Source organism: Thunnus thynnus, chromosome 7, assembly GCF_963924715.1.
Source record: "Thunnus thynnus chromosome 7, fThuThy2.1, whole genome shotgun sequence".
Lineage (NCBI taxonomy): Eukaryota > Metazoa > Chordata > Actinopteri > Scombriformes > Scombridae > Thunnus > Thunnus thynnus.
Genome location: NC_089523.1, coordinates 22,101,182 through 22,123,934, shown reverse-complemented (window position 1 = coordinate 22,123,934; position 22,753 = coordinate 22,101,182). Strand labels below are relative to the sequence as shown.

General features: G+C 39.8%; 2 protein-coding genes across 5 annotated transcripts in view; both read left to right on the top strand.

Annotated features, from left to right (window-relative positions):
* plch1 (phospholipase C, eta 1) overlaps positions 1–16,023 on the top strand; it is a 66,039-nt gene extending 50,016 nt beyond the window's left edge. For 3 of the 4 annotated variants that reach the window (XM_067594958.1, XM_067594959.1, XM_067594961.1), the window contains 13 exons: positions 104–259; positions 1,023–1,085; positions 2,792–2,886; positions 5,007–5,104; positions 5,206–5,385; positions 6,587–6,694; positions 7,710–7,834; positions 8,113–8,197; positions 9,332–9,478; positions 9,915–9,994; positions 10,140–10,199; positions 10,702–11,089; positions 12,055–16,023. In XM_067594958.1, the coding sequence (XP_067451059.1) occupies positions 104–259; positions 1,023–1,085; positions 2,792–2,886; positions 5,007–5,104; positions 5,206–5,385; positions 6,587–6,694; positions 7,710–7,834; positions 8,113–8,197; positions 9,332–9,478; positions 9,915–9,994; positions 10,140–10,199; positions 10,702–11,089; positions 12,055–14,792 (4,323 nt within the window). In that variant the 3' untranslated portion in view covers positions 14,793–16,023. The remainder of the gene's footprint in view (positions 1–103; positions 260–1,022; positions 1,086–2,791; positions 2,887–5,006; positions 5,105–5,205; positions 5,386–6,586; positions 6,695–7,709; positions 7,835–8,112; positions 8,198–9,331; positions 9,479–9,914; positions 9,995–10,139; positions 10,200–10,701; positions 11,090–12,054) is intronic. The other variant, XM_067594960.1, reaches the window with a different exon arrangement.
* A 926-nt stretch (positions 16,024–16,949) lies between these two features.
* LOC137186876 (extracellular calcium-sensing receptor-like) lies at positions 16,950–21,523 on the top strand. Its single transcript, XM_067595907.1, has 12 exons — positions 16,950–17,194; positions 17,608–17,846; positions 17,964–18,046; positions 18,201–18,380; positions 18,492–18,680; positions 18,809–19,048; positions 19,136–19,366; positions 19,488–19,697; positions 19,811–19,934; positions 20,040–20,233; positions 20,380–20,661; positions 20,768–21,523. Exons 1-12 carry the CDS (start codon positions 16,950–16,952, stop codon positions 21,188–21,190), a joined length of 2,640 nt encoding a protein of 879 aa, XP_067452008.1. The 3' UTR covers positions 21,191–21,523.
* The last annotated feature ends 1,230 nt before the right edge of the window (positions 21,524–22,753 follow it).

Sequence of the window (22,753 nt, the reverse complement as noted above, 5' to 3'; positions counted from 1 at the left end):
CTCCTGTCCATAAATATGTCCTTGCACCTTTATTGAAATGACCTCCATGTGTCTCTTGCTTCCTTGCCTTTCTCTAACTCTACTCTCATTTGCTTTCACACAGGGTAATGGTCATCACCAGGTGGAGTCTCACATCAGAAAGAAACTGGACTCTCTGCTGAAGGAATCTCGCATTGGAGACAAGGAAGATACGGACAGTTTCAGCATCAGAGCCCTGCTCCGAGCCACGCACCAGGGCCTGCAGAAGAACCTGCGGCAGGTACAGCCCCAAGGCGATGTGTAGAGATGCATATGCAGCAGAGTAATACACATCAACAGATGAAGAGAAGAAAGAGAGGAGAGGGGGGATAAAAACTAGGCCATGGTATTAGTCATGGAGGGAAAAAATAAAGACCAGTTACTACACCACCCACAGGTCAAACACACCCTCTGAACACACAAACAATGCACAGACAAGCAGCACCTCCTCAGGCCACTCTGCAGGGACTGCCCTATTTCCACATGCATGGGCGGTGTTTCATCTAAAACATGTCAAAACAGACCTAAAGTGATGAGAAACTAAATGTCTGCAGTGTTACTTAATATTTAATTTCCCTGCTTGTATCTTGTGCTATTTTTAGAAGCTTCAGTTTCCTGACAGCCGTTTCCCAACACCCACAGTGGGTGGTGTGTATCAGGGTTTCCTATTCTGTTTCTTCTACTCCTGCTTTGCTGGTGATTCCCTTTACCTCATTCTGTCTCCACAGCTTTTTCTGTCATGCTCTTCCTTACTATAATTTGTCTTCTTTCTCCGTCTCTCCTTTTCTTATGTCTCCCCCACTCTCCTTTTCAGCTGTGCTGTGGTTTATTGGCTGATGTCTGTTGCAGACCCTCCAGCTACTGAGCTTTCGGGTTTAAGTGACTCACTGGGTGCTAATGTGGATGTTATTAGATTCACACCAAATGCTCCACACACGAGTGTAAACAAGCACACACAAATACACATGTAAAAGAGTCTCTGAGTGTGTTCTCCTTGTATCTAGAGCTCCAAAGGGGTACTGAAGAAATCCCAGAGCAGATCCTTCATCACGACGCTCAAACAGAAGGTGAGGTGCATCGAAAGAGAGGATGCTATTTTTTGCTTGATTTTTGATCTATTTGTGGGTTCTCAAATGGGAAATTTGTGTTCGGCTTCAGATTGGTTGGTAATGAAATAATTTGATACTTCAAACCACAGGGATAACAGACCTTGAGGAAGTTTCCTTCTTCAGACATTTTTTATTGGACAATATTTTACACATTCTTTACTCATCTGAACTGATTCACTGTTTCTCTCTGCTGAACAGTCAGACAGAACTCTGTCACAATTTACTGTTACATTCTCAATCAGCTAAATGACCATGACAGAGCAGACTAGAGCCAACGGTGCTGGAAACATCACAAAATGTTACAAGTAGAGGACAGCAATGACATCTCAATGATGGCCGATGTTCACTTAGTGTGTCAGGGCTCTTAAAAGACTACTGTACAGCAAGGTGTACGTAATAAACTGCCCATTAAGTATATTTTTCAAACAATAGAGACAAGGGTGTGATATCTTTGTAAGATTAAGAGAGCGATTAGTGTCACTAATGGGAAGCGAAACAGAAACCTGCCTCCATAAAGTCACAGATAGAAAATTTAGATATATTGCACCTTTTGTAGAGTTATCTTCAGTCAGCAGGGTCATAATTAAGACTGCTATATTTAACTTGCAATTCCACACAGCTGATCAATGCAGAGAATGCATGTGTTATGCACATTCTGTGAATTATGCATGTGGATCAAAAGCATGTGATGTCCTGATTTAGATCTCCTCTAAGGTATGTTTGTCCTCCAGAAACCTGCTAGTGGTGTAGACCCAGGGAGAAATGCTTATAGTGCATCTGATCAAGATGGTTTCTAGTCCCTCGGGTTCTCTTTTGTGATACAGTTAGCATCAAGCCAATATATTATTCATTTTAGGTTTTTTTTTAATTTGGTAAAAAATGGGTTTGTGCATCAATGTTGTATGAATGGTTATTTGGTTTTGTTTTCTCTCTACATATTCTAATTTCTCAGTCTAGTTATTCCCCACTCTCCACTGACTCTCTTCCTCTATCCATTTGCTTCTCTTTTACCTTTCATTGTGCACTGTGTCCCCTCCTCTGTTTACCCGCTTACATCTCCTCTTCATTCTTTTATGCCTCTGTCTTTGCACATTATGCATCCTCCCACGTGTGTGTGTGTGTGTGTGTGTGTATATGTGTGCATGCATGGGTGCATGTAATCTGCTGGCAAGCAGCCTAAACCCTGTAATTACTGCGACCCTCATCCTCTTCTCAACTCCACTTTAGCTCTAATAGAGATGTTGCTTCTCTTGAAGAAGAATACACTTCACAAAATACACACTCGCTAGAATTACATAAGCTATACCTAAAACACCCACCGACATGCATAAACTCACAAACTGCTACTACAATAACAACACTATGAATCACACATCTATGAAACACATACAATTTGTGAAAAACACACTATCAGCAACCTCTGCCCACTAAAGAACCCATATACTGCAAGTTTGTGTGTGGGTGGTATCATGTATGATGTGTATTGAACACATTTATCAGAACTGAACTTGAGAGTAACCTGCAACAAGAATATAAACACTGTTTTTCTGCTTTTCAATGTGCCAAAAATAGAAAAATAGAACAAAATAGTAAAGCAATCTGTCTTTGCAGTGCTACTTCTGTGTTTGTTAATATAGTCATGTATATGTCTGTTCATTGTCCAGAGGCACTCCAAATCCAGGCTGACATGCCAAAGTGTGGACAAGGAGGAGGACAGTCAGGAGAGGTCTGGGAGGGAAGCTGGAGGACAGTTCAACAGGTGACCTTTGACCTACCTCACCACAACACTGACACTCCCTGACAAATGAGAGCTTTGATAGTTGCTGACTGCTGGGAGCGTTAAACAATTCAAAGCATCAGTAGTGCCATGCATACAGCTAAAGCTTGCTCAGTAATCTTTTATGTTTGAGTGAGGAAAATAATTCTGGACTTCAAGCCTATAGCCACCACTTATAGGGGAGGAGGAGAAGACTGGTTTTGACTTCTTCTCCTTTCATGTAAAATCTATAATCTGTCAGATAAAAGACATCAGGAAAGTCAATAATCATTACTTCTATACTTTTCTTTAAGTCCAAGGCTACGTTCACTCTGCAAATCTTGCTTAATTATACAATTATGACTTCATGCTCAGACCAGATTTTTTATTTTTTTCTGTTCACATGATATTTTTTATTGTAGCAAATCACTTTCCTGAAATGACTCACAAGTGCAAAAGACCAAAGACAGAACACCTGTGATGAGTGAAATTGAGGCTATGACTAGAGGCATTGCATATGGTGTCGTCACGAAGCTCCACTGGCTCATAGCTTGGTGTATTGTATAAATATGTCTGAAAAGAACATGTTATTGCTTCTTTTGTTAAAGATTCACATTCTTTAAAGGTAGTTTTAGTCTTTGTTTTGATATTAAAGACATTTTCCTGTGATCGGTGGTGGAAAAAATATTCAGATAATTGATTTAGCAAAAGTAGCAATACAGCATTATAAATAATTCTCCATTACAGTCAAAACTCCTGCATTCTATTTAGTAATAGTACAGAAGTTCTGGCAACAGAATAAAATTGAAGCAAAAGTAAATTATATAGAATGCCCCCTATCAGAGTTATTATATTATTACATCATTATTGTTGATGTATTAACTTGTAAATTGTAAATTGTAAGTTGTAGTTGCTCAAAGTGGAGCTAATTTTAACTTCTTTATTTATAGGTGGTTTAATCTACAACAATGTATCATGTTTTATTAAATTATTTTTTATTTTTTTATTAATTATTTTTTAAATTCTTAGTTGGAACTGTATCTCTGGCTGTGATATGAATGCAGTGGAGTTAAAAGTACAAAAAAAGTATAAATATAATGTAGCATCAAATGTAGATACTCAAGTACCTTGAAATTGTACACAAGTACTGTACTTGAGTAAATGTACTTTCCATTGCTTCCCATGTCACTTTGAGTTTCGCTTCTATGCATCTCAAATGTTCCACTTCACTGTTCCTCTGCTGAAAACCTCCACTGTAGTTGTCTTCCATCTTTCCTCCAGTACGCCAGCATGGAATTAAGACAAATGTTTCATTCTAACGACATAAATGCCACATAAGCTCGGATATCAGTGTTCAGATAGACATTCCATTACCACAAATAAGACATTTGTGACATTTAGGACCACATATAAAAGTGGCCAAAATCAGACTTCAAAGTGTTTTTTTCTCTCTTCATGCTATGGTTTTAAAATACAGATCTGATTCACAAATGAGGGGGAAAAAAATCGAATTGAGACCATAGCAACTTGAGCACAGCCCAATTCTCTTTCACACACATTCTTTGAGCAGCTCTGTCTCCTTTTTCCTTTTTCTTTGTGTGTGATCACTGGGCAAGAAGTATGGAAATTCAGCTATCTTTTTCCCGTCCTTTAGTCGGTTTCTGTGTACCAGGCCTTTGTCTCTCTCTTTGTTCCTCCATTATCTGTTCCTGGTTGCATATTCATATATGCATGTCCCTGAAAACTGTCACAATACAGATTCCTGCAAGCATGCGTCTATGTGACTGGATGTTCCCATGCAAGATTGCGTGTGCATGACTTTGTGTATGTGTAGTTGTAAGTGAGTGTGTGTGAGTCTTGCTGCACTGCATGCGCTCTGGTCCCTATTAAGCTTTTTGCTTTGATGCTCTTTCCTGCCGTTTGCAAGCTGCCTCGCTGATGGACATTCCTTTCTCGCCTGCTGTGCTTTTGCCAATGTAAATGCTTGAATGGGTATATGTGTATGTGCATGGCTTACTTCATATCTGTCTTACTTGACTGGTCTCATGTATACATACATGATCTCACTCACTCTCCTCTGTCCTTTCTTGCAATTGTCCTCTGTCATCTGGCAATTGTTTTAGGGGTGGAAGGAAGAGGAAGACGATGAAACTGAGTAGAGATCTGTCAAACCTGGTGGTGTTCACCAACTCTGTTGCTTCACAGGAGTGTCTGAATGAAGGTGAAACATTAAGCTATAACTGTGCACACACAAGCAAATAGGCGGATTGCAATATTTCCTTTCAAGACATTTACTCATGCCTAACCAATGTTCCTCTTCAGGTACTCCAGGTGATGTTCTGTCATTTAGTGAGACCAGAGCCCAATCTATGGTCAATCACAGAGCTGAAGAGTTCCTGGCGTTCAACCAGAGGCAACTGTCACGGATTTATCCCTCAGCCTATCGCATTGACTCGTCCAATTTCAATCCCCAGTTTTACTGGAATGTGGGCTGTCAGTTGGGTAAGACCGTTGTCTGTCGCTCAAAGCTTTTGACTCGTGTGGAGCTTGTCTTTTAATGAAAACACCAGGTGCCCTCCTTTAAGTCACATACCCCATCATTAATTGACACTGCATACACACAAACATACTTCATCACACACTCCATTTATGCATATCACACTCTGTGGTGTGCTAGTGTCCTGATTTAGTCATCTGTGCAGGGCCTAATGGGTAAGAGTGTGAGCTCAGTTGTGCAGCATTGCGTGTGTGATTGTGATTGTGTGTCTGTGAGTGTATTTATAGGGTTACAGTTGGAACAGGAATTTGTGAGGATTAAGCAGAAATACATAAATAAATAAAAATAAGATGGGTGAGTTAAAAAAAGGGTTGGAACTAAATGTATTCATCCGCACTGGAACTGAACAGAGTCGAACAATCCAAGATCCGAGGAATCCCTGCCTGTCCCAACCAATTCAATTTAGCTTCATTCAGTTAAGTTTAGGCATATTGGTCTCTTAACATTTTTAAGAAATTATCACAGTAGGTTTGCAAAAATATATGAAAAGATAAACAAATGCCAAACTCTGAGCTGGATTACATTTGAAGATGTTTGTGATTTATTTCTTTTTTCTTTCCATTTTTTCTTCACTTATTTTCTTGCTAATCTGTTTTCACTAATTAAGGTTTCAAGGTTACATAGATACGCAGGCTTGTTCCTTCCTTTAACAAAGAAAAAATAATGGACAAACCAAAGAGGAATATTTTATAAATGCAAAAATAATGACTAGGAGAGTGAAGAATCAGTCTCATTTTTAGTTTATTTGTACTGCACCAATATCTAGATGATAACTGAGTCAGTGAATGGACACAGCCTGGCCATAGGAACAGGCGGTCACAGGCAGAACAGGCTACCCAGGGAGGCCAGGCAGTAATAGCTGCAAAATATGTTAAATGTTGTCATACTCTAAGAGAAACAAGCTCTGTAGCTCTGTAGCAAATGTGCCTTTAAAATGCATTTTATTATATTGCATATGATTTTTGATGTTTGTATATTATTGTATATTTATTGCAAATCATCTGTCAATATTAATAATTTTCTGCACTGCTTTGGCAACATGAGTTTCTGATCTGTCATGCTAATAAAGCTTATTTGAATTTGAATGTATTATCTGAGTAGAGCTTAAGTGACATTTAGCAACTAAACATTTTTTTTCTCTTTTAGTGGCCCTTAACTACCAGACGGAGGGCAGAATGATGCAGCTCAACAGAGCCAAGTTCATGGTGAATGGAGGTATTGGGTACGTCCTCAAGCCCCCTCCCATGTGTAAAGGTACTACAACAAATATACTGCATGCACACAAATAAGCACAAATACATGCATGCAAAAAAGTGCTTGTTCATGCAAATAAACACTGATGAGCATATTTTTTGTGATTGGATCTATGAAACAATAGCAAGTTATAAGCTCAGGGATAGCTCTGGTCATATGTAGGAATACAACTATACTGGAAAATATATACATTGGATAAGGGGATTTTAAATGTAAAAGTTACATCACAGAATTAGATAATCTTGCTTTTGATCTTTACCATGAAATGAAATATACATACCATTGATATTGAAATATGAAATATATATACCATTTGATATTGTTATGTAGTTGAAATAGTAAAATAAAAAATATAAGAACTGTTTAGTTAAAATATAAAACGTGTTACTCAATCTATGATTAACCTCTCAAACTTTTGATTTACCATCAAACTAAGAACATGCCTGCATATATAGCCTGTGTCTGCTTGCTGCACTGAGCCAATATATGTTTTTATTGAGTAAAATATTCAAAACATATCTGTGCACAATTACATGAAAAAGAAATAAGAGATAACTAGAGCATCACACCATATTTTCCTTGAATGCAATGTTTGCTCTCATTGGGATTCCATTGGGAAGTGAGCTTGAATATATTTTTCTGCACTTCCTGAATTCATAAAAATGATACCATCCTCATGATTCTACAAAATTGATATCCTGTTATTTGTTGTGATATGAATTATCCAACTAAGGAGTAAGCTACACAGAAAAGCAGAAGGATGGATGCATTTTTCCCCAGGCAGGCTTCACATGTGATAGATTTGAATATAAATTTAGCAAAGTCCATATAGTTCATATAGTCATATAGTCAGTTGCAGAAATGAGAGTTTATCTGCTATTTTTTCCTGTGCACATTCTGTGTATAAATATTTGGAAACCGGAACAAACGCAGCGATTAGAGAGGGCTTAGATTTTTTGAATTAAGTGATGACATAAATCAAAGTTCTTGCTCTGCTGTCTTTCATTCCCTCCAGGCTCCTTCAACCCATTTAGTGATGACCCACTTCCAGCTTACCCCAAGAAACAGCTCATCCTCAAGATCATTAGCGGACAGCAGTTGCCCAAACCACCAGATTCCATGCTGGGGGACCGTGGAGAGGTACAAACACACTGAACTCTGTGTCTCTCTCACACACAAAACTACAAACATGCACTGTTACACTTGACTACTCAGATATGTTCAACCAAGATAGGGTCCTCAGAGGAGATATATTCAGTGGCATGACATACAATTTTAAATGTTTTGACATTTACTTAATTCCAAAAACAACTACAACAAAACATAACAATAATGACTGCCAAATTAATTTAATGTAACGTAATATAACAGAATTGTATTGCCATTTTATCATCTCACTGCCCTTCCTTCTCTATCAGATTATTGATCCGTTTGTTGAAGTGGAGATCATCGGTCTGCCAGTTGATTGCTGCAAGGAACAGACAAGAGTTGTCGATGACAATGGTTAGACACACACACATCGACTTGAACAATATCAAAATACTGTACACACACTGAACTATTGAATGTCATTTCACATAACAGAAAATGGCCAGAAACTACTCTAAATTTGTAGAACTATATTATCTGATCAGCATCCCCCCTTCTCAGCTTCCTAACTTGCCTACAAATTTTACTTTGACTGATGAGTTCCCTTTGGTGAGATGTTGAGTATTTCATGTCACATCTAGCCAGGCCTGCATAGTTTAGTCAAATATAACTGTTGTAGAGGAGATCAGATTTCTTCAATTGTATCATCTTTACATTAAGTACTGTTATTGTATTTTAAGAATTGGCCCTTTTCACAGATGAAATTTTGACAAGACACAGTAGGAAAAGCTCAATAAAATGAATGATGGCTGAATTCCATTTATCTGCTTCAGTTTAAGGGTCCTGGAATATTGTAGAACGTAGTCATCATTAATGTTATTAGTAACACCTGTGCTTTTCCTACTGTGACAAGTTAAAATGTCTGCTGTGGAAAAAAGGCCTACTGATGTAACATTTTATTGATCACAGTTAAATAATGGCAACAAATTATATTGCAGACCTTTTGCCCATATAAAACAGATTGATCTCTGAGACATGAGCTTTCCTAACCGAGGATTAGATAAATGGGTTGATCATATCATACTGTATGTATGGCACACAGACAAAAAGCAACTTCTAATAATTATTGCCATCAATCCTTAAAAAAAACAGCAGAGATTAAACAATGCTGCAGCCACAGATGCTGCACACTTTTGGCTGTGGAACACTGGTGGGATCAAAAGTCAGATTAATTAATTAGAGGCATGAAGGAAGCAGAACAGAGGGGTTTGCTAACATGCCTCCATAGATGAGGGCATCTGGCAGGGGGAGGGGAAAAGCCCTGGGAAAGGTTATGGAGCCCTGGGAGCCCAACAGTATTATAAGATTATTGTGCAGGGCATTGATCCATGAAATACATCATTTGACACACTACTACTTCAGACATATTTAACAATTTGCTAGATTTACATTCACATGTAGTCTTGCATGATTTACATCTGTGCTTGATGGAGATACTGATGAAACACATCCTAATGAGCATAAACTATATGTGTGTATTTTTCTCAGGTTTTAATCCAGTATGGGAGGAGACCTTGTCCTTTACGCTCCACATGGCTGAGGTGGCTTTGGTGCGCTTCCTTGTCTGGGACCATGACCCTATTGGACGGGACTTTATTGGTCAACGGACTGTTGCCTTCAGCAGCCTTATGCCTGGTCTGTGCAGAATTCTTCAGTGTTTTCATTTATATCTGACACAAAGAACTTTTTGTACGAATGTGATGAACTTAACAGAGGACACAGTTTGTCACTGCCAGTTAGACTCTTTATAGTTCCTCTATTTAACACAAATGGAAGGACAGACTCACCAATACACACTCACTCTTAAACACATAATTTTCCTGATGGCTTTAGCAGTGCTATGGCTATAAGGCACATTATCTTTTGTCTAGTGAGCCATTTGTTTGATTTGTAAAGTAAAAGACCTATGGCTTTGCAGGTTATTTTTGTTGTCCACCAGAGTTGTCCCTGAACCCCTGATGCCCTCTCCCCAGGCACCTACTACACAATCACCAGCCTGATGACAGTTGTTATCTTTCTCTACCACTCACTCTCTCTCTTACATGCTTTCTCCCTTCATCACTAACAACAGGTTACAGACATGTTTACTTGGAGGGGCTGACCGAGGCTTCCATCTTTGTGCATGTGTCGGTGCACGATGTCTATGGGAAGGTGAGTGCTGTACATTCCTGGTGTTCACTGTAGCAATCTCTTTTGGAAAATGAGATTATGGTTTTGAAGGTAAACAGAAAAAACATGTTTTTCTCAACATATCAATCCGTTGAAGCTATGCCTCTACAATCCTTTGTCTTTCTAGTGGAGCCCTCTAGTCCTGAACCCCAGCTTTACCATAATGCACTTTCTAGGAGCTAACAAGGTATCCTGGTGACCTAGGCTCTGTGTGGTTTTGCATGAAACAGTAATGCATGAGTGCATAAGTGCAGTTTGTGTTCAGCTGTATTTGCACTGACTTGTCTGTGTGTGACATTAAACGACTGAGTCATACAGTTTACTTATGAGGTCATTTTTATTCACAATACATTTTTTTCAACTGTTGTGGTATCATTGTCAACAAAGATGGAACAATGTGCAATGTAAGCATGCCTGCATAATCCATAATGGCTACTTACATATTGTTTGCTGTGATAATTTGAGGGGTAAGGGTGCCATCTATAGGCAATACATGTAAAAGCATGCATTTATAACACTTGTAAACTGAGTTCAATAGATGGCATATCTATTTCATTGTTTCAATGAAAATTAACTTCAAACTGTAATGTGTGAAAATGTATATTTGGTCTATATCAGAAGTTTACTTTATTTGCTGATATCTTTTTTCACTTCTTGTTTCCTTGCTGTTCTGCTCCTCCTGCCCTCAGGGTAGTCAACTGCGAGGTATCCGGGGTTTGTTTAACCGTTCTTCCAAGTCCTCTGTGGATACAACCTCCGCTGGCCTTCGGAAACGCTCCATCAGTGATCACCTCCTGCGGCGCACAGCCAGTGCCCCAGCAAAGGGTCGGAAGAAGACCAAGATGGCGCTGTCAGAGTCAGTGGCTTCGATGTCAGACCACAAGAATGGTACAGGTGCAGGGGCAGCAGGAGAGGGCATGTCAGGGAAGGAAAGAGGTGTGGAAAAACGTTACCAACCCCGAGCCCCCCTCACCCACAGACCTATCTCCATGCCCTTAGACAGGCTTCTGCAAGGGCAGCTGTCCCTCTGCTCCCCAGACAAGGAACAGCATGATATGGGTGCAGACACCGTCATTGGTGGGTATTTTACTGACCTAGTCAAAGAAATACATTCACACATGTATTTTGGAATTATGCAGATTATACCCAGATTACATCCATGCCAGTTTAATTTGCATTAGATTCATGATTCATTATCTAGTACTGAAACAAAACAAGCCACAGTAATATGTTACATTAATAATAACAATGAGTTGCTATTCATGTAATTTCTTTAAACTGTATTACAAAAGTGCCACTGTTTTTGTGATAAAATGAATGGAGTTCACATTTTTTAAAGCGGCATTTTGACTTGAATTGCTTTTCATGTTGATAATGTTAGATGTTTCCTTCTCTAATTTCACTCCTTTGCTTACTTGTTCTGCTACAACTATCTTAAAAACTCATGTGCAGTAACCATGTGAACTGATAGACTACAACCTACTCTAATTTCACTCCTTTGCTTACTTGTTCTGCTATAACTATCTAAAAAACTCATGTGCAGTAACCATGTAAACTGACAGACTACAACCTACTCTCCATGATACCTTAACATGCCTTTTCTGTCCCATCTTCATTTGTTGTGCTTCTTTATAGTAGAGAACTGACTAGGATATTCCTGCAGGTAATCTAAAATACCTATTGTCTGAAGGTTGCATCGTTCAAAAACATATCAGTATTACGTCCACCCAGTGTATTTTGTTCGAAAGTGGTCTGAGAAATATATTGCTGTGTCATTTGATCCCATCTGACCAAACCAATCCCATTTGACCATCTCTTTCCTATTCTGATGTTCGCAAACATGGATTCTTCCTCCACAGTCTCATTTTCCAGCTTCCCCTTCACAGTTGTACTTGGTGATCCATTTGTCTGTGTATTGCTATTGCCTTGTATTGGCTGGAGTGTTGTCATGTAATTGTTGGTTGGCTTTTTGTTCTACATCAAATTGTATTTTTATAATCCTATCTTTACTAATCTGTATGTTCAATAATCTGTGTCCATAGGAACATTCCCCTTCGACAGGCCCAGGTCTTCCTCTGTGGACCTTCTCATCAAATCATCAGCTTCTATTGAACAAGGCATCTCTTCCCCTTCTAAGACATACATCAACAAAAATAAAGAACTTGGCCAACCAGAGGAGGCTTCTTATATGGTCATTGGTGGAGGAGAAGTAAGAAGTGAAGAAGACTATGTCAATTACCAGTCAGAAGACAATAGAGTCAACAAATCAAAGATTATCTTCAAAGAGACAGAGAAAAATAGTGTCAGCTCACTTTCCACCAACAAACAGATAAGATCAGATAAACCAGAAACATCATCAAGCAGCACAACATTCACAGTTGCACCTTCAGTCTCCTCATCCTCCTCTTCTGCCCCTTCCTCTGTGCCCCCTATTTCCCCTGTCAGTATAGACTGTGATTTGAAGAGTCCCAGCTCTTTGCACAACAGCACCATCTCCAGACTCATTGATGCTGTGTCCTTAGGCAATGAGCAAGACACATGTGGCTCTATTTCTGCTCTGATTGGTCAGTTTGAGAGCACTGTTGACCAAAACGATTTCACGTTATCCCATGATCATACCCCTTCTTGTCACTCAAACTTCAGGCCTACCACCCCTAAAGTGCTGCCAGATTCGAGGTCTCCTCTCAAGACCAACACAGCATCTACTAACAAGAAACACCTGATAAGTCCCCAAATGGTAGCTCAAAAAACAAGTAATGTAAACCATGAAATCCACTCACCACACAAGATTTCCCAGGCAGGCCTGCCTGCTCCTGCCCTCCTCTCCAGCCCAGAAACTGCTGAGCTTGAGGAGGTGTACACCATTCTGGATGAGGAGTTGCTGTTGCCTGTATCAGTGTACAACTTGAAGAAACAGACAGTCCATGTTCAGGCAGACACTATGGAGGACACACCCTCAAACAGCTTGGGCTCCTCTCCAGCAAAGGCGGTTCAGGGTTTAGGGAAAGGGCACAATGTGGGCTGGGATGATATGCACAGAAAGAGAGGTGAAAGTGAAGAAGTTGAGGAGGCAGAGGAGAGTGTGTATGAGGAGGTGTATGATCCACCAACACCAATACTGGAGCTAGAGAGAGGTTCTTCTATAAGGCACATGGGCTCCTCTGTAAACAATGACTGTTTGCAGTATTTCCATGACTCAGCTGGGAATGCTTTGGCAGAGGTGGAGATAAATGTTGATGAGGATCCTTTGGAGATGATGCTGACCTCGCCAAGACATGGCCACCCATGGGAGGGGCTCACAAGTCCAACTAAACGCCATGCTATTTACCAAGCCAATGAGTCCACTCCCAAATACTCTCAACAAAAACAGACTTTGCCATACCATCATCCTCAAAAACAGTACCCATCATATCCGTCCAGTGTACCATTTTCAGAGTGTCCCTCCCCAATGAATCAACCTTCCTATCAGCTGTCCAACCACCTCCAACATCAGTCCAATTCGCAGCTTTCTCCCTTCCATAGACCGTTTGACTCTAGATCCTCCAACCTTAGTCCACTGCGTCAGAACAGCTACCCCATCCCTCAAAGCAATCCTGAAGCTTTTAACAACAGAGACTTCAACATGTCCTACACACAACAGAAGAGCTATAGTGGTAGCCAGATCCTGAACAGATCTCATCAAGATAGGCAAGGGTATAGACAGATGGAGAGGGAGCAGGAAAGGTGCTTCCACAATGGTTTCTCCTCTTATGAAAGTCTCCCTGGCCAATCTGCCAGTAGAGGCCTATACTCCCCTTCTTCAGACTTTGATGCAGTGTACAGCCACCTGGACTTTGATTGCATTACACCCTCATCAGAGTCTACAGCTCCTCGAAACACCCAGCTACACAGCCAAAGTCAAACACAATCATATACTACAAACCCGAAGCAGTCATGGAACCAAAAGGTTTCCCTCACTGACACTGGGCACCAGTCAAAGCCTGAAACCAAAGTTTCACTACACTCGGATGTAGGGCCTTTATCAACTCCTCCCCAGTCTGGTACCATAGATTCCACAGCCCCCAGCCCATGTAAGTCCAAGTCCCTGGGAGACCTGACTTCTGAGGATATATCATGCAACTTCCAGAGCAAATACCATATTATTAGTCGAAGTTTTATCACTCCACATATGAGAAAACAAAAGAGGATGGGCACCATGGGGGAAGTAACTTTCCAATCGCAGTCTTGTGATCCACTTACAGAACAGCTACGTAAACTGGTCAGTCTGGAGGGGGATGACAGTGACAAATTTAGGCCCCAGCCTCCTCAGTTGCATCAGGAAACAAAATCCCCACTGGCACACTCACAGTCAACAAGCATAGCACCCTCTGCTCCCAGGGATATAGATGATTCCCCTCCACTCCTTACCCGTCGCCTATCCTCTCGGAGTCAAAGCCGAGTGCGTCACATCAACAGCCGTGCCCGTGAAAGACAGCAAGAGGCTCTAAAGCCTCGGGTGGGTGTAGTAGTCAATAGTACAGCCAGCATTGGTGGGGTTGTATTGAGAAATAAATCAGCCTCACAGAATCCACCAGCCAACAGACACTCTACTGGTTCTTACATAGCAGGCTATCTTGGCGAGCTGGAGGACAGGGGACTTCCTGAAGGAGCTTGTACATCATTACGTTATGGAAATGGGGACCATTATGGAGATCGCTACTATACAGATGACTCTCTTCCACCTGTAGACTCGTCCCACTTTGCGTCAGAGCCCGAGGTTTACTTTCTGCTCAGACTATAGCCCTGACCATAATCTAAAATGAGATTAATGATCATGTGTGATTCTTTATGATGTTCAATTACACCAAAAGCCAGAAGATCAAGGAAATAAATACTTGCCATTGTTTGTTCCCATGTTCTCAGATCATTAGGTTTCCCTTATAACAGTCAAATAAATCTTTTTCTGGGTTATTACTAGAAAAAGATATAGTCTGTATGATATAAGTGGAACATCACATATAATCAAACATATAATGGTTGGATCTGACAGCATGAATTTCCTTTATGAAATGTCCACTATTCAATAGTGAATGGTCTTTCTAGTCGGGCAGTGTATTGTCTATATTCTGCTTAATGTGTAAATGTACGTGGGAACTTCGATTCCCTCCAAATGGCTTCCTAGACTGATTGTACAGATACTTGTTATCTTTGTCCCTGTGATGTACTGTCCAAACTGCGTACATTGAATATGAAGCAAAAAAGAAGAATTGGGGTTTAAGCAGAGAGGGAATGTCTTTCTTTGTATCATTTGACTGTGTAGAATAATCAAACAGCTAATTTTAATAGATGGGGTTCAACTTTTCAAAGGTCAAATGTAAGTCTTCCCTCTTTTTTCAGTGGTATTTCTTTATTTGTGTCGTGTGTAAATATTCCTGTCATTGTTTTTAATCTGAGATGGATTTTAGTTGAAAACCATTTCTAACTGTACATTTATGTTTTCGTGCATGTTACCTGTGAACATGTCAAGCATGACTATGCACCAATTTATACAGTAGATGTTGCATCGCCCAACAACATTTGCACAGAACAAATACAGTAGTTGCATTGGAAACAACAGAGGATGTAGGCTTGTATTGGGTGCAATACAGTATATATACTTCTGTGCTTGGACTTGTTGCTCTCTATGATTTGTAGACTTTGAAAAATTGATTGCAAATTCAAAGATTTGGAATTAAAAGCTTTTTATTTTTATAATTGCTTTGATACAGACTGCAAAAATAATCTCTTGTTGGTTCTGGTTATTTTATTTTGTATGACTTAATGGAACAAAAAAACAGAGTGACAATTATACGGGGCCAGGCTGAGAAAGGGAGGGTGGCAAAGCTGAAGTTTTTTTTTTATTGTTTTAGTGTTACACCATCCTTTTTTCTTTCTATTGTTGCTCATCAAAGGAATGTGAGCATTTTCCTACCAATGCAATAAAATATTGAAATATTTGATTTCAACAAATTCTGTTTATGTCTTGTTGTATAACAAAATATTACATAGCAAGTGATAATTAATCAAGAATGCAATCAAGAATCACACTCAAAATCTATTTATTGAAAGTCACAAACACAGCCTCCTCTTTCCCCATATGCCACTTTATGCATAATGGGAGGTAATTGCTCATGAAATGACTATAATAGAGCTGACAAATGGCACACCTGTTGCTCTGGATATACAATTCCCCATACTAGATCCAGGCTAGACTGTCACACTTTGTTAAGTTTTATGAATCAATCACAATACACAAATCCCCACAAATCTAAGAGAAGGGACACGTTGAGGTCAGAGTTAAACAGCTTCCCAAAACTCTCCAATTGTTTGTCTTATCTTAAGTGACCATACTGTAAACACATACACACACATCACTGATAACTTCATACACAGTAATCACTTGCTGGCATTTGATTGTTTTTCCACCATCACTCTAGAGAGGAAAAATTTCAGGTAGTGCACGTGTGTCATCACTTTTACTTCCTAGCAAAAGGCTTTACAACTATTATAAATACCCACATCAACACTTCACTTGTGCAGGGTGGGGTGTATGTTATAGTCAAGATACCAACCAGACTTAACAATTGACCTTGTGATATGTGCTTTTTAACCAAGTGAATTATGATTCTGTTTATAATGCAATTTTTCTCTGCAGGAAGCTGACTTGAGACTTCGATGTTACATTTGGGCACTTTAATGGGACTTTTGTCTTTGGTTACAGGAACTGTTGAATGTTGTCTATGAGGTAATGCACCATTTTCTCTGAACTTATCGTATGCCATTGGCAGGTTTGATGAGGCAGGTTGGATGTGAATTATAGTTTACACAAACTGAATTTGATGCACTTCTGGTTGATGCATATTCTAACATTGACATAACAGTGACATATATGTGTTAAATGTCCAGAACAGCTGCATACATGTCTTGGTTCTACTGGCTCCTCACTCAGTGGCCCTCCTCCCTGCTGCTTCTCAGTGTAGTGGGCAGACAGATGGGGTTAAAGGTGGTTCAGGCAATAGTGTGTTCTCGGTGGGGTACACCGAGCAAAAAAGGCCTCTCGCAGGATGGAGATGTGATTATCGGTGGACTCTTTAATCTGTATTACATACCCTCAGCTATACAGCAGGTCTTCAACAAGCTGCCACATTCTAAACCTTGCACTGGGTAATACCTGATCACAACTTTGTATGGTTTGTTTTCTTTTACAATATGTTTGGTGGTTATTATGTTGTTCATATTATGATAGCAGATTGTATTTTTTATATTTTCTCTTTTGCCATGCTTAAATATTTTTGTAAAAAACTGAAAAAAACTTAATGTAATGTTGACGTTATATAATGTTAGTAGTACTGGTAGTGTTTTATAAGAGGCACATTATAAATGAGAAAATGTGACATCCTGTATATCTGAGATAGTCATACAGTATTTTAATTATTGTAAATTATTTCAAAAGATTTATATTTGCATGCATGAAATGTTTGGACATTTGTCGATTTTATAATCCTGTCCATGATGATTATTTTTATCTTTCACTGATTGATACTGCAATTAATTTCTTTCCTCTCCCGTGGTCTCAGTTTAGATCCAGAGTCATTAAAATATATGTACGCTATGACATTTGCGGTGGAGGAAATCAATCATAACAGCACCCTTCTACCAGGAGTGAAGCTGGGCTACCGTATACTTGATAGCTGTAGCCGATACCCCTGGTCTTTGCAAGCTGCACTGTCACTGGTTGGAGGAGACACAAGCAGCTGCATCTTAACAGCCCCTGTGCCTCAATCTGCAGCTTATGAACAACCTGGAGAGACAACAGGTATGACTTGATGTAATTTAGTATACAGTTAACATCTGTTTTGTCCAAACAACAACTGATATGATTATAGTATAAATGATTGTCATTATGTAATTTTATATCTAACGCTATCACCAGGTGGTCAGCCTGTTCCCTTGCTTATTGGCGCTGCCACATCTACAACAGCCATAATGCTGTCTAGTATCCTGGGGCCTCTCTCTGTACCAGTTGTGAGTTTCAGTGCCTCAAGAAATAAATCTCTGATGAACCTTTTTTATACAGTCTACATCAAGAGGTTGATAAGATTTTCATAAAAAAGATGCATTATTATAGTAAAAACAGTGTCAAAATAATAGTTTTGTGTCTTTCCCTCAGATCAGCTACTGGGCGAGCTGCCCATGTCTTAGTGACAGGCCCAAGTTTCCTAACTTCTTCAGAACAATCCCCAGTGATATTTACCAAGCCCGGGCCATTGCACAACTGGCCATACGCTTCAAGTGGACTTGGATTGGAGCAGTACTAGTAAACAATGATTATGGTCAATTGGCAATACAGGTGTATGTTTTTGTTGTTATATTTTAAATTGCCTGAAAAGTCTCTCATGTATCTCCTTCATGTATGGTGCAAACAATATATATGTATTTGTTTTTATGCTCCATATTTCAGACATTTCAGGAAGAGATTCGAGGGAAAGGGGTGTGTTTGGAATTCATAGAGACTGTCCGCAGAGAAAATATTGTGCATGATGCCAGACGTGCAGCAAACCCAATTCAAGCTTCGACTACGAGGGTGATTCTGATCTTTTGCTGGTATACAGATGTAAAGAAACTATTTCTGGAACTGGCTGAGAGAAATGTGAGCAACTGGCATGGGGATTTGTATAGACAAAGGGGTTCATCATTAAACAAAGCCATGTACTTTGTAACAACAAAATGCCAGCTGTTTTTCCTGTCATAATTTATTTCAGTGTCCTCTTACTATAGGTGACTGACAGACAGTTTCTGGCCAGTGAGGCTTGGAGCACCAGCAGTGATCTTCTCCAAGATCTTACCATCTCTAAGGTGGCAAATGGAGTTCTTGGTGTGGCCATTCGAAGTTCAACTGTACCTGGATTTGAGCAGTACCTCAAACGTTTGCACCCAAATCATCGTCCTGATGATGAATTCTTAAGATATTTCTGGGAAAAAGAGTTTGCATGCAGCCCTAGAGCTACACAGTCACATGTAAAACCTTTCTCCTCATATTCCTCTTCACCACTGAAAGCACGGTTTTACTATCCATCAAATGTTTCCTCTTCATCTCCTGAAAAGAGGTCTCTTCAGAAAGCCTCACTACCGACCTGCAATGGGACAGAGTCCCTGGAGGGGATGCAGCATCTCTTTACCGACACCTCCCAGCTACGAGTGGCATACAATGTCTACCTTGCTGTTTATGCTGCAGCCCACGCACTTCACAGCCTTCTCTCCTGCCCCAACAGAGACAGCCCTCTCAGAAACAACAGCTCCACCTGCTCCTCTCCAAAACACATTAAACCCATAGAGGTAAACACGATTATCTCTGACTGATAGTTCCAGATGTTTGTGAAAATTGTAAATTAAATTTTCACATGCTGATTCTTTTTAAAATGTCAACAGTCTCTTCAACATTTTGATGATTTCACAGCTGTTACAGCACTTGAGCAAAGTGAACGTCACCACTCCACAGGGGGAAATGTTTTATTTCCAAGGGGCCGACATTCCAGCAAAGTATGATCTTGTCAACTGGCAGAACACTCCTGAAGGGCCACTAAAGCTAGTTTTGATTGGTCGCGTGGATGGGTTTGTTCTGCACCTTAATGAGTCAGCTATTCAGTGGAGCACAGGATCCAATCAGGTAATCAGACCAATAAATTGTCTTAAGGCTAATAACAATTTGCAGTTGAAATGATTGTCTTTGTCAATTAAAATGATTCTGTCCTTGACAATATGATTTGGCTTTTTGTTTAGGTGCCTATTTCAGTGTGCAGTGAGAGTTGCCCCCCAGGTACCCGAAAGGCCAACAGGAAAGGGGAACCTGTCTGCTGCTTTGACTGTATCCCATGTGCTGAAGGGGAGATTAATAACAAAACTAGTGAGGAAATGACTTTGTAAGATAAGAAAAACTCATGTTTGCAACTTAAATTTTCACCTTTTTGTTTTATTTCCCTTCTCTCTCTCTTCTGTTTTCCTCTCCTAGGTTCCCTTCACTGTGAGCGTTGTCCATCAGAGTTTTGGTCCAATGCTAACCGAACTGCCTGCATCCCTCGCCAGCTGGACTTTCTTTCCTTTAATGAAACCTTGGGCATTACTCTGACCACAGCAGCTGTGTCTGGTACCATTGTGACAACAGCTGTCTCTGTGGTTTTCATTTCCTACCGTCAAACACCTATGGTAAAAACCCAGAGTGATGTAACAGAGACTTTGTTGTATACATTTGTCACATTTCTTTCTTTCATTATTTTGTCTAGAAAAATGAAAAAAAGTATTTTATTGTTTAAATGGCCACATCTTTGCCTGTTAATCTGATTCACCTCAAGGTACGAGCCAACAATTCAGAACTGAGCTTCGTGCTTCTTCTGTCGCTGAAACTCTGCTTCCTGTGCTCACTGGTGTTCATTGGTCGTCCATCAGTCTGGTCTTGTCGGTTCCAGCAGGCAGCATTTGGGATCAGTTTTGTACTTTGTGTTTCCTGCCTCCTGGTCAAGACCATAGTGGTTCTGGCTGTTTTCCGCTCAGCTCGGCCCGGTGCTGAAAGCTTGATGAAGTGGTTTGGTCCAGGCCAACAAAGAGGAAGTGTCTGCCTCTTCACCTGTATACAGGTGTGAATATTGTTTTATTGATTACATTATTACATTTTTTGATACATATAAGTAACTACACTTGACATTAAATAATAACATTAGAATGTGTTTCCTTTTCATATAGGTTATCATCTGTGTCATATGGCTGTCTCTCAGTCCCCCTGTGCCTCAACGTGATCTGGGTTTCCAAGGGTCAAAGGTCACTCTGGAGTGTGCCATGACCTCTGTGGTGGGCTTCTCTCTGGTTCTGGGTTACATTGGCCTGCTGGCCTGCACCTGCCTCATCTTGGCCTTTCTTGCAAGGAAACTCCCCGACAACTTCAATGAGGCCAAACTGATCACCTTCAGCATGCTGATCTTCTGTGCTGTCTGGGTGACCTTTGTCCCTGCTTATGTTAGCTCTCCTGGGAAATATGTTGTTGCTGTGGAAATTTTTGCAATACTGGCCTCAAGCTATGGTTTATTGTTCTGCATTTTTGCTCCAAAATGTTTCATCATACTTTTGAAGCCTGAGAAAAACACTAAGAAACACCTGATGGCCAGATAGTATTTCTGGCTTGAATGTGAGCATATGACTGTGATATTTGTCCGGTGGAGACAATGCCCCTCCCCACTAGCCATCCTTTGTAACCATTTGGTGGATAATAGTAGAAGTGGCCCTAAACAGGCACATGTCTATTTGTTATATCAATTTCTTTCATTTAATTAATGCTAATTGTTAATGTCCTTAGCTGTATGAAGTTAAAAATGTCTCAGCCACACATATTGTAGTTATGGCTTTCATTAGTATTAACTAAGAATGTTTCTGCTGTTGTAGACGTTGTTACATGCAAATATAACATTACTAATCAACCATTGAAGTAAAATACACATTTAAATAAAATGCTGCTCACTAAAAATGTGATTGATTTATTTTGCAATGTGACTGTGACTCTGCATCCAGTTTAAACATTAAAAATATTGTACCTCATCTCAAGAAAAGTCTCCTTGAGTTTGTCTGAAGGCAGATTATTTAACTAACAATTAAATTCCGTTAATTTATTCACTACAGATTATGTAGCATGTGTATCATACAATGCTGTTTTTATTATATTATTTACATGTATGAATTCAAAGTAAATATTAAATATTCTGTACTTTCACAATGGGTCAGATGTGTTACATGTCCCAGTTTTACATAGTTGAAATGATTGCATACTTAAACAAGTATAACTGCTATTAAATAAACAGGGCTTCAGAATGACACATCACAATAGTTAATGTAGGAATTAAAATAATTTCTGAGAGAAATTAAAAAATCTGCAACCCATTATTCTACCAGCAATTAATATACTCATCACTTGAAAAAGGGATGATGATGGTGATTACAGAGGCTGACAGCATGAACAGTGTTTTGCGTAAACTGCACCTTCCAAATGAAGACCACTAGATGGCCATATTACACCATTTAATGATGCTCTGATATGTCTTTCAGCATCTCTCATCAAGGTTCCTTCCTTGTTGGACTAAACATACATCTGAAGTCTGCACTTAGCTTGTGCAGCTGTGCAACATCTTTACCCAACCACCAATTTATGTATTTGCTTTAATAGTAATTTACAGTACTTCCCTATCATTAATGTATAGTAACCTAGTACTGGCTGTGCAAGATGAACCTATTCTGTAGTCTGAAATTAAGATATCAATTTCTGTCTAAATGCAGTGAAATGAGCCTGAACAATTTGCAAACAGGCAACTGTAATTAATTAATTAATTGTCCATCATGTAGTCACTTAAAATAAAATGCGGAGGAAGTGATAAGATAGGACTTAGACAGGGGACAGAGTAATCGAAAGATTATGTAATAAAAAGATTTTGATACAATATATATAATAGGCGTTCATGCGGATCAACCCACGCTAGGCAACCAGCCCTGACAGCATCACTGGACACGTCCTGAAGGTCTGCAGCCACCTTCTGGCAGGGGTAAACACAAACATATTTAACCTGTTCTTCTCCCTCTGGACTAGCCCCACCGGCTTCAAATACACCACCATCACCCTCACCTCCAAACAGCAGAAAGTGGGCAATCTCAATGACTAGTGCCCCATAGCTCTCACCCCTATAGCAA